Source organism: Monosiga brevicollis, genomic scaffold (assembly GCF_000002865.3).
Source record: "Monosiga brevicollis MX1 MONBRscaffold_27 genomic scaffold, whole genome shotgun sequence".
In the NCBI taxonomy this organism is placed as follows: Eukaryota; class Choanoflagellata; order Craspedida; family Salpingoecidae; genus Monosiga; species Monosiga brevicollis.
The window spans coordinates 296,281-307,707 of record NW_001865064.1 but is presented as its reverse complement, the minus strand read 5'-3'; the positions used below and the strand labels follow the sequence as shown (position 1 = coordinate 307,707).

Below are 11,427 nucleotides of genomic sequence, written 5' to 3'. Positions count from 1 at the left end.
GACATTATCACTACCAAGTGTTAGTGCCCGTCTTTCCCCACGACGATTCTCTGTCTCTCTCTTTTTTTTCTCTCTCTCTCTCTCTCTCTCTCTCTCTCTCTCTCTCTCGGAAAAAAAAAAAAAAAGAGGTACGTCACCGTCGTCGCCGTCGTCGCCGTCGTCGCCGTCGTCGCCGTCGCCGTCGTCGCCGTCGTCGCTGTTGTGTCGCATATGGCAGCCGCCTTGGACCAGAGTGGTGTGCGACTTGATAAGAACAGATACAAATCATCAGTTTCCTGGTTGTGGGGGGTGCCGATGGGTTGTGGGTGTTGAAGTGCCTGTTTCAGTGTGTTCATGGGGTGTGTGGCTCATGAGACGTTGTGGCTTGCGACTGAACGCGATTCTGATAGATGGCGGCTCTGGTTCGACGCATGGCCACGGGCTGCCCGGCAGTGGCCCGCTTGCCTCTCGTGGGCCAGGCCACTCGGTCTGTCTCCAATTTGCCTGAGAAGAAGCTGGCCCCGGAGCACGATTATCGTTTCGGTTCGTTTGCGCTTTGGCTCGGTCATGTTTCCAGCCAGGCTCACCGTCGAGGTTCTCATTCTCACAACAACACTGGTTGTTCTCTCCAGAGCCCAAGAGCGTCGAGCAGCACATTGAGAGCTCTGCCAACCAGCTGTTTGCGACCGAAATTGCCCGCGGTACGTATACACGGCCGGCTGGGCCGCGGGTCCGGCATATTTATGCAAACTGCTCACGACCCTCTTTTTTTTTTTTCCTGACTTTTTCCAATCTCACCCGCTCTTCTGTGCTTTATTCTCCTTTTTTTTTTGGCTGGCTTGCTCCATCTCTTTTTCTACAATATGCTGCGCAGGTCTCGGTCTGACGCTTCGCTACTTTTTCAAGAAGCCCGCGACCGTGTACTACCCCTTTGAGAAGGGTCCTTTGAGCCCTCGCTTCCGCGGTGAGCACGCCCTGCGTCGCTACCCCAGCGGCGAGGAGCGCTGCATTGCTTGCAAGCTATGTGAGGCCGTGTGCCCTGCTCAGGCCATCACCATTGAGACGGAGCCCCGCGAGGACGGTAGCCGCCGCACCACACGCTACGACATTGACATGACCAAGTGCATCTTCTGCGGTTTCTGCCAGGAGGCCTGCCCCGTTGATGCCATTGTGGAAGGGCCCAACTTTGAGTACAGCACGGAAACCCATCAGGAGCTCTTGTACAACAAGGAAAAACTTCTCTCCAACGGCGACAAGTGGGAGGTTGAGATTCAGAAAAACATCGAAGCTGAATTCCTGTACCGATAAATCACTCTGTCAGGCGGCCGGAGCGCATGTGTCTGGCTCCTCTCTGATGCTGCCATTCGCGGTCCTTGAGCCTTGAACCCCATTTCCTCTCTATGCCCCAATATGGGGCCTTGCTCCTTTGCCCGTGTTTCCCTTGGATCTGTGACCCTTGTTTTAGTTGACGCCGTGTCGTGCCATGATGGCCGCATGGACTTGGTCTGGCTTTGGTGGCGCCGCGCCGCGCCGCGCAGCCTTCTGGCTTTGTTCTCTTGCACTTTTTTCTTTCTTTTTTTTTTCCTGTGTTGTTGTGCTGACTACGATGGATGCGCTGTCGACCCACCAAATTCAACGCCCTTTTTGAGCCTTGCATCCAGCTCTTGCTAACACACTGCCTGGAGCGTGGCTTGATTTTGTTCGCCTTTGACGCGACGGGTAACACGAACATGAGATTCAGATACAACGCACTGGCCAAATGTTGTGCCGCACAGTAACAAAACGTGGGAGAGGGATGCTTGTGCTCAAAATCCAGTTCATCGAATGAATAAATTCAAACTCGAGACAACTCTCAATCTCTTTCCTTCCAGCCAGGCTTCTACGAGTTGACAGAGAATGCAAGTGGCGCGCTGGGAAAAGACAGGCCGGTACGCTCACTATCGGAATAGGCCCGCCGACGCTGGGGCACCGAGATGTTTTCTCCAGGCGGCAATTGGCCCCATTCGCCCACGCTGCGCAGCAGCTCAATGTCACGAATGTTCTCCAATGTCTGCACAATTTCCGGGAAAGACGGCCGATCCTCGCGACAGGCTACCCAGCACGCTTCCATCAAGCACTTGATCGAAGTGGGAAACACATGCCGGTAGGCCTCTGGTAGCTACGCGATGGTCAGGGAAACGAAGGCAAGGCAAATCCGATTGAAAATTGATAAAACCCATGCTCAGACACACGCGCAGGCACCCAGGCTGTTGAACAGTGTCACAGGCGTCAAGGGCTTACCTCTGGTCGCAAGCCGGATGCAATGGCTTTGCGCAAAATGAGAGAGGGGCCAATGCAGAGCTCCATTGGATAGAGCGGCGCATGCCTGTAGGCCGAGGAAACCAGCACGTGGTGATGAGAACCTCATCACCTGGGCCGGCCGCTGTCTCGATACATGGGCTGCAGCATACCGTGTCATAATGTGAAACAACACCATGCCGTAGGCAAATACATCTGAATGGACCGAGTAGTTGCGTCCATCAAACGTTTCCGGAGCCAGGAACTGAGTCGTCCCCACACGCTACAAGTTTGCATATCTTGTCAGTCATACAATGGTCACAGGGGGCACTGATGTTGACTGCAAACGACGCGTTTCACGGCGCGCATCCACATGGCGTAGCTGCCAACAATAGCGGGAAAAAAAAAAAAAAAAAAAAAAAAAAAAAAAAAAAAAAAAAAAAAAAAAAAAAAGGATGTTGCAAACGCGCAAATAAGCCGATCATCACGACAGCAGGGATCATGTCGGATTGGAATTGCCCCATACCAGCGTAGCAGATTCATCGTAGTTGTCAGATTCGTCGTTGTCTTCGTTGTCACTGTCCTCGGCCACGGACAGCATGCGTTGACGTGGCGAGAGGTTTTGAAAGCCGCTGGCTGCTGTCAGGTCAAACAAAGTTGATGTTCCAAAGTCTGCCACCTTGACTGTCAAAGACGAGGAGACCAGCAAGTTGCATGTCTATGGCACAGGAAGTGCCCAGAATGAGTTATGGCTGCGAAAGACAACATCAAAAACAAAAAACAAAAAACACGAGAATAGACACAGAAACCGAAACCAAAACCGAAACCGAAACCGAAACCAAAACCGAAACCAAAACCGAAACCGAAACCGAAACCAAAACCGAAACCGAAACCGAAACCGAAACCGAGACAGAGACAGAGACAGAGACAGAGACAGAGACAGAGACAGAGACAGAGACAGAGACAGAGACAGAGACAGAGACAGAGACAGAGACAGAGACAGAGACAGAGACAGAGACAGAGACAGAGACAGAGACAGAGACAGAGACAGAGACAGAGACAGAGACAGAGACAGAGACAGAGACAGAGACAGAGACAGAGACAGAGACAGAGACAGAGACAGAGACAGAGACAGAGACAGAGACAGAGACAGAGACAGAGACAGAGACAGAGACAGAGACAGAGACAGAGACAGAGACAGAGACAGAGACAGAGACAGAGACAGAGACAGAGACAGAGACAGAGACAGAGACAGAGACAGAGACAGAGACAGAGACAGAGACAGAGACAGAGACAGAGACAGAGACAGAGACAGAGACAGAGACAGAGACAGAGACAGAGACAGAGACAGAGACAAAGACAGAGAAAGAGACTTATACGCGAGCACAAGTTGCGATGCTCAAGCTTCGCACCTTGAGATCGCGGTGCAGACAGACAGGCGTGCGCGTGTGAAGGTGTTCCATGCCCCGCGCAGCATCCAGGGCAAAGGCCAAGCGTCGAGCCCAGTCAAGCGGATATGATCCATCCTGAGCACAAGGACAAGTGAGCGGACGCAACGCGCAACAAGGCAACGAATGGTCCTGCGAAATCCCACCTTCAGCACCGTAGATAAGCTGCCGAGCTCCATGTACTCCGTTACTAAAAATGGGCTGCCTAAACGCCGCAAGAGGTAACATTGAAGATCCGTCAGCAAAGCCTGATGGGACATGGTCTGATTCGAGCCCACACACCTTTTTCTGGCTCCTGTCCAGCACCGTAGAAAAACACGCAGTTGGTGTGTCGAATCATGCGCATCATCCTAAAGGTGTGGCATGAGCGCAGGCGAGACGACCACGTGTTGCTAGGTGCCACGGGGGCACAAAAAAGTGTTTGGCAAGCACGCACCTGATTTCGCGAAAAAAATCATTGGTCAAATTTTCATCCATGTGGACCATCACCGGCTATGGAGGGCAGTGACATGAGCACCAAATCATGAGCACCGACCCGTCACGACCAACTCAGCGCTTGGTCTTACATTAAGGAGCTTGACGGCAACAGATCGGTCGTGATACTTGGCGCGCCACACTTGACCATATGTGCCCATGGCGGCTGCATCAATCCTGGTTTCCAGTTTGAGCTCACTCCATTGAATTTGGAACACCCGAGCCAAAGTCAAGGCCTAGATGGGATTCGAGCAAATGAGCTGGCGCCAAACTCTGCTGTGTTGCCTTCTTGGTAGATGATATATGTGAGGGCACGCACCTGCTCTGTTCGTTGCTCCAGGTTGCGTTGCAACTTGCTGAGCGGCTTGCTGAAGCTGATAACGCAAGAGGCAACCGTGCAGCACAAGTCAGTTTGAAGGGATTTTGGACAGAGAGCATCGGTTAAGGCAGAGGCATACCTGCGACGCAAGAGGCAGTACGTGATGCCCACCACAACTGAACTGCTGAGAACGGCCAGGATCAAAAACACCCACCACTGCCAGTGCTGGCATCTGCATGACAAGTGGATGAGCGAACGGATGGTCGTAGTCAGCCGCCAATTCAATCGTAAAAGCTTGTGCGCTCTTGGCCTACCTGGATTGCGCCGTGTACCAAATTTGGCAGTGGCAAACGGGCTCTGAAGTCATGTTGTCAATTCGACAGTAGCCGTGATGACAAAAGTCTGCAGTGCCGTTGCACACAGAATCGGATGAGAAGACGAGACCACACCTGGGACGGTGTCTACGCCAGGAAAGGGCGACGACAGAAAAAAACAAGCGTCTCTGACCTGGTACGCAAACGGAGCAAGATGCCAATGAGTCCGGGCCCGAGTCGAGAAAGCTAACATCGCCCTCGACTGCCAAGAACAAACCAAGTAAGAGCAAGCAAAATGTTAGGTTAGGCCAATCACAAGGGTTAAAGCCCCTGTTAAAACCCGGTGGTGAAGCTGCGATTGCATGCCCACTGACCCGTCGTGGTGCCGGCTGGGCATGCTGTGCAGGCCGTTTCGCCAGCAGCCTCCGTGTAGGCACCTCGCAAACAGGGCTTGCACGATGCAGTCGCCAAATCTGTTGAATAAAAGCCAGGATTGCAACCAGGGTAGGCCTGGAGACATCGGCAAATGGTGGAGGACAAAGTCAGTTGCGATCAAAGCGAAGAATATCAGATTCGGGAACAGCAAAAACAAAAGTCGGATTTTACAGACACTTGCCTGTGGAATCTCTTCTGCTTCAACGGGTCGCCGGTCGAGGGAGGTTCCACCAACAATGAGAAGGGCGTAGTTGGGGCTGTTGGCTGTACTGGCCAACGTGATGTTGGGGGCAATATTGGTGCTGATTCGCAGCAGTGAGTGGCTCGCACGCGCCAAGGCCGCGGTTTGGTCAAGCATGCGCAGTTCCATCCACACGTGTGAATCAGAGCAAAGATCTAAAGGGAAATATCAATGAGCTCGGTGTTTTTACATATTTAGGAACTGCAAAAATTGGAGATCGTCAGGTCGTACCTAGCAACCAAGTGTCAGCGAGAACATCCGAATCGGAGAAGCCGCCCGTGACGATGACCTTGCAAGCGCCAAAGGTCGTTGACGCCGCTTGCCACCGACGAGAGGGCTTGACGATGCTGGTCAGCTAAGGATAATGGGAGCAAAGTATCACCAGTGAGTTCAAAACTTTTGTGGGGACGGTCATCGAGCAGTCCGGCAACAACGGCAGCCCATGTGTCTGCCAGCCCCAGACGACGCTCGCGGTCAAGGGACACACCTCGATCCAGGTGGCTGTGTGCGAGGAGGGTTCTAGGGCCAAAATCCATGTGTCATCGCCTAGACGCGTCGGGTCTGTCAGGTTGGAGGTCCCTCTGATACCATGTGAGCGATGCTGAAGCTCGGCGTCGGTTGCTGCGGACTGCAGCCCACCAAAAACGACTACAAAGGAGAGCGTGCGACCAGAGGTGCTCATATTGCGACACGCGGTGATTTTGCATTGCACAATTTCGGCAACATGGTGACTGCGGTTAGGCGCCACCAGCACTGGGGCCGACGAGCGCGCATGTAGCTCCAAGCCGGTGGCCCGACGCGTAAAGCTAGCGTGATCTACGACATTTGCCGCCGTCCAGGCGCAGGAGCGCGCACCGGCATCGAGGGCACAAAAGTATATGCCACCGTCGGGCTGCAATGTGTCGTAGTTGGCCTCCAAGACTTGACCACCGTAGAGCATGATGGTGGTGACGTTGAGGAAGACAGCCGAGGCCGAACGGCGGGGCGGCGGGCGGCCATTCTCAAGCATCCGGGACCAGCGCATTGATGTAACGTTGAAGAGCCACATGTCTGCGCACAGCTTTAGATTACTCACGCGACATTGGCCCTGAAGCATGATGAGAAAGTCATCATCGGGCACGTTGTCGTCGGGTTCGGTCGTAGTTGCAAGAAGCAGGTGGCCGGCACGCGCAGCGGGCAGGCTGGCTGAGCTGGCAGTGTCAGCGTTGTCGCTGATGATTCGCGTCCATCCGGCACTGCGCTCACCCAGTTCCTCGCGGTAGGCCAGGAGCCATGTGTCTTGAAGAAAGCCTTGTCCCTCAGAGACGCCACCATGCATGACCCAGAGACGACGGAGGGGTAGGAAAGCTGAGGGAAAGTCCGTTCGTGGGGCTGGATATGACACGCTGTTCTGGAGATAAAAGCCTGCACGAACAACGGAGAAATCGTTTGGAGAGGAAGCATCGTCGTCATCTGTGTCGGGAGTAGCATGGGTCTCGAGGCGCATGATCCAAGCTTCTTTGTAACTGCTGCCCAAAGACCAGGAGTACTGGCGCTCGCCCCCAAAGAGCATGATGCCCGTGCCGAGGCCCTCGGCGGTTGTACGCAGATTGCTATTGGCTGGCAGCTCCACCGTTACGGCAGTGATGCCACCACGAAGTTCCGGGTACGTTTGTGCATCACTCAGGACAAGATCCCAGGTATGATTGGCCAAGACGTAGCGCCATACCATGTCTGTAGCATAGGTGAGCGTATCAAAGCGGCCAAAAAAGATGAGCAGTTGCCCGTTGTCCATGGCGGCTGCATGGTCGAAGCGTGCAGCGGGGCCTTGCAGGCCGTTGGCGGTGCCAGGCGAGGCAGGAGCCGTGAACAGGCAATTGTCTAGACAGGACCAGGTTTGAGTGCTGAGGTGGAATTGCCAAAGATCGCCGAGAACGTTGGGGGCAGGCAGACTGGTTCCTGCTTGCAAGCCTCCGTAAAGGAGCAGGGACTGGGTGTTGGTGTCAAAGGTCAGGGAGTGCCAATAGCGATCAACAGGGCAGTGGGTGCGGTTGATAGCCTCTAGCCGAGTCCAAGCGGGTACACTCGCATTGATGCTGAGCATCATGAGATCACAGGCCACTATCAGGAAGGAAAAAAAGAAGAAAAAGAAGAAGAAGAAAAAAAGCCGGCGGAAACATGAGCACGGTCGCAGCCAATGCGTTTAAGGAATTGTTGACTTTTTTTGAGAATATCTGAGAACAAGGCAAGCGCAACACGAATGGTGGGCGGTTGTTGGGGAGTACTGACGGGCGGAATCTTGATTCGGAGTGGTAAGGGTGTGCGCAGTTGAGTTGAGGTTACAGGTGCCGGCACAAGGTTGACCGCCGTGGACGACAATCAACTGGTCATTGATGACGGCGCTGGCCATATCTGCACGAGGCAGCGGGCCGCGCGACGTGTCATTCCAGTCTGGCGTCACCTGGGCCGTGTGTGACAAAAGCATGCGAGCAAGGTGTGTGAGTATGTGGGCGAATGGAATGACGCATGTAGAAGCGACAAGGGTGACAAGCGGGTTGAGAGAAGCGCACGTTATTCCAGGTCATGGTGTTGAGGTCAAGGGTCCAAATATCGTCATAATCCTCAAAACAACTGGAGCCACCGAAAAGAACGGCCATTCGCTGGGCGTCCGAGCCGATGGTCACGGTTTCCATCACGTGACCAAAGCGGACCGGGGGAGTGACAGTCTGATCGGCCAGGACGACCCGCTCCCACATCCAGTCCCCTGATCAAATCAAAGAGAGAAAGAAAATGAAGGGTACGCCGCGACAAGGTGGGGTGATGGAAGGCAAACCGGTGCTACTGACCTTCAGTCGACGTCCAGCGGAGCTGCCAGGTGTCTGCCAAGGAGTCGTGGTGGGTCACATCCCATTCATTGACGCGGGAGGGACGACCGCCAAAGACCTGATATGTTGGGTTGGGCAGGTGTGGTGTTGGCAAGTGCTTCCACGACATCAAGGGGTAACAAGGCGAGATGGAGTCGAAGGGCGAGGCAGATCAAAAAAATCAGGACCACCAACCACCATGGAGCGATTGTTGCTGCCTTGCGAGGCCGCATGACCAACACGGGCATGGGGTACCGAGGGATCGGCAGAGATGGTGATCCACTCGTTGTAATGCAGAGCTACACCAAGTGAAACAGGGTGAGAACTTGGCTGGCAACCTGGCACCGCCAAGGTCCCGAGGCCTGGTCGTGCGAGTCGGAACATCAGCACGTGAGACAGCGCCGTACCTGCCGCCGAGGCTGCTAGCAACACAGGGAGCCAGATCACGGTCATGGTGAACATGGCTCATCAAAAGCGAAAAAAAAGGGAGCCGCCCCCCGCAGGGGGAGGCCGTGTGTCCAAACACAAACGCGCCCGGGCCTTGACAGCCCAACGCCTCCACCCCACTTTGCAAGCGAAAAGAACTTGAGACCGACACCGTGCCAGCCCTCCTCCTCTCTCGCTTCTGGATCGTGCTTCACTTCCGTAAATGGAGAGAGAGAGAGAGAGAGAGAGAGAGAGAGAGAGAGAGAGAGAGAGAGAGAGAGAGAGAGAGAGAGAGAGACAGAGAGAGAGAGAGACAGAGAGAGACAGAGAGAGACACAGAGAGAGATTCTGAGAGAGAGAGAGAGATTCTGAGAGAGAGAGAGAGACAGAGAGAGACAGAGAGAGACAGAGAGAGACACAGAGAGAGATTCTGAGAGAGAGAGAGAGATTCTGAGAGAGAGAGAGAGAGAGAGAGATATGCTGAGAGAGAGATTCTGAGAGAGAGAGAGAGAGAGAGAGAGAGAGATTCTGAGAGAGAGAGAGAGAGAGAGAGAGAGAGAGCAAGAGCGAGAGAGAGAGAAAGGTGCTGAGTTTTCCTTTATCGCATGTTTTGCGGTTTATGTGACGACACATCTCTCCATCTCCTCACTCTGGTGTTGACGGTCCAGCCTCTTCTCGATGAACGAGAGTTCAACAATGAGTAACGGCTTCTGGCGTTGGAGGGTGTTTGTGGTTAGTGCCATATTGAGCCGTCTGGCAGCCTCGCCAACACCTTTCGACCAGAGCCAGAGCTTATGCGCTTGAGTCTGAATTGCCATGGCATCCGGAGTATTCAAACCATTGCACGACCATACGATTCTTTCTTGGGTTGAGCAGGGCACCCGCACCACATGAAAACACAGCCCGAGCCCGAGCCCCGACACACTTGACATGATTGAATAGCCACGCGGCGTCCGCTCAAACCGAATCAAGCTGGTTCTGGGAAAGGACAACATTTGCCAAGGTAGGAGAGAGTTGGATTAAGACTTGATGCGTGGTGGACTACCTGATGCCGTAGCGATCACGCTTGTGCTTGAACGCCCAGTGCAGGCTCTGCACAACTCAATCGCCTCGTCCAACTTGACCGCCTCCAACGCCCTGACCAGCCGTTTACGGGCGTCGTTGTCCTCGAGCAGATCTTCGGCCACACGTGCCAAAGAATAGGTGTCGTGCTCCTTTTGTAAACGCTCGCCGGGCCTGGCATTGGCGTGGCGGTAATTTTCAAGGCCGCCTTGGTAGTTGTAACGAGGTCCATACGTTGCTTCATCACAGGGCCCACCCAGGTCGAAATCAATCAGGAAAGCCATCGGCTTCGGCCTTTGCTGCGTTTGCACAGTCTCTTCCTCTGCGACCGCTTCCACGACGAGGTCTTTCAGTGAAAGCTCGTCGTGCGAGGGCTGACGGCTTTGACATGGCGTCACATTGCCGGACTGAGCCTCGGGGCTGTGCTGGCTCTCCTCCTCCTCCTCCTCCTCCTCTTTCTCCTTCTTTTCCCAGCTGGGCGGCTGAAACATCCAATCTTCCGGCTGCCAGCTGTTGCAAAAGAGAATGTTGCGCGGCAAAATGTCGCCGTGCACCAAGTCAAGTTTGTGCAACACTTGCACCTGCTTCATGACATCGATCAGCTGCATTGGCACCTGACGGCCGCACGGGGCCGTCTGTACTCGTGGGTACCGGAGAAGCACCAAGCTCGTCGCAAGGTCCTCCAACACCCACGCCTGGTAAAACTTGCCCGTCTCTGGCAACTCGGCAAGCGCACGGAGCAGATCGCGTGATGGTGGGAGGCGGGCAGTGTCATCGCCAATCTGGTACATTGTTGTACCCAAAGACTCGGCTTGGCGGCCCCAATAGTCGTAGTGCTTGATGACCCACGAGCCCGCACTGTCATGCACGTACTGCTGCACATTGGGCCCGTACGTTTCCTTGCAGGTCCATCCGGCCATGCCCCGAGCCGGGCAGGGAAAGGGCTCGGAGGAAAGCGGAAATCGATGACCGCTTTCGATAATCTGATGCTGGCGACCCGTCACAAACTCTCTGCAAGCGGTCAAAAGCGCCCAGACAGCCTGATGGTCGGCGCGGTTTTTGGAGATTTGGGCGGATCCAAGTCGGAGAAAAGCCACGTAGTATTCCTTCTCAAGGCCCTTCATCTTTTGAATCGTGGCAACCATGTTACTGCTGGTCAAGTGCAGGACCAGATAAGCGGTCACAATGTCACCACACACATTAATGTTGATGAAGGGGTGAAGTGGGTGCTGCCTGTCCTTTCGCATTTTGTATTTCGGTCCTAAGAGGCCAAGGCGCACAACCTCGTTGCCCACTTGGCCACCAAATTCGTCAAAGTGCTGGGCGCTCATTTTGCACTCGCCCATGATGACGGGTCGCAGCAGGACGTCAAACCCCACCCAGTCAGCGTGCATGTTGGCTGAGCCAAGAGATGCCTGGTGTACCAAGTAAATGGGGTTTCTCACTGGCGCCAGCTTGGTGGCGAGGGTGGATGCGGATGTGTCAGCCAACGGCTCCGTCTCAGATGGGCTGGAGACAGCAACCTGGGCCGAAGTCGCAGCAAGGGCAGGGGCAATGAAGTGGTCCTGCAGAGCCAGCGTAATCAGTGACGAGAAGTGTGGCTCAGGCT

The 11,427-nt window shown here is 54.4% G+C and overlaps 3 protein-coding genes across 3 annotated transcripts in view; 1 reads left to right on the top strand and 2 right to left on the bottom strand.

The window, feature by feature from the left end:
- Positions 1–410: 410 nt before the first annotated feature.
- On the top strand, positions 411–1,287 carry MONBRDRAFT_11235 (uncharacterized protein; the record flags this gene model as incomplete). The annotated part of the gene is made up of 3 exons (XM_001749038.1): positions 411–522; positions 612–680; positions 854–1,287. The coding sequence occupies 3 exons, from the start codon at positions 411–413 to the stop codon at positions 1,285–1,287; spliced, it is 615 nt and encodes a 204-aa protein (XP_001749090.1).
- Positions 1,288–1,858: 571 nt separating this feature from the next.
- On the bottom strand, positions 1,859–9,389 carry MONBRDRAFT_28586 (uncharacterized protein; the record flags this gene model as incomplete). The annotated part of the gene is made up of 25 exons (XM_001748979.1): positions 1,859–2,137; positions 2,260–2,344; positions 2,430–2,539; positions 2,570–2,638; positions 2,783–2,974; positions 3,032–3,628; positions 3,669–3,782; positions 3,851–3,909; positions 3,987–4,054; positions 4,141–4,196; positions 4,271–4,414; positions 4,498–4,552; positions 4,637–4,729; positions 4,812–4,899; positions 5,005–5,073; positions 5,186–5,284; positions 5,418–5,642; positions 5,719–5,842; positions 5,975–6,303; positions 6,343–7,587; positions 7,756–7,927; positions 8,037–8,230; positions 8,313–8,409; positions 8,526–8,629; positions 8,972–9,389. The coding sequence occupies 25 exons, from the start codon at positions 9,387–9,389 to the stop codon at positions 1,859–1,861; spliced, it is 5,085 nt and encodes a 1,694-aa protein (XP_001749031.1).
- Positions 9,390–9,552: 163 nt separating this feature from the next.
- MONBRDRAFT_33937 (uncharacterized protein) overlaps positions 9,553–11,427 on the bottom strand; it is a gene marked incomplete at its 5' end in the record, with an annotated part of 2,828 nt that continues 953 nt past the window's right edge. The window contains 2 exons of the mRNA XM_001748978.1: positions 9,553–10,123; positions 10,394–11,383. Coding sequence (XP_001749030.1) covers positions 9,776–10,123; positions 10,394–11,383 — 1,338 coding nt within the window. The 3' untranslated portion in view covers positions 9,553–9,775. The remainder of the gene's footprint in view (positions 10,124–10,393; positions 11,384–11,427) is intronic.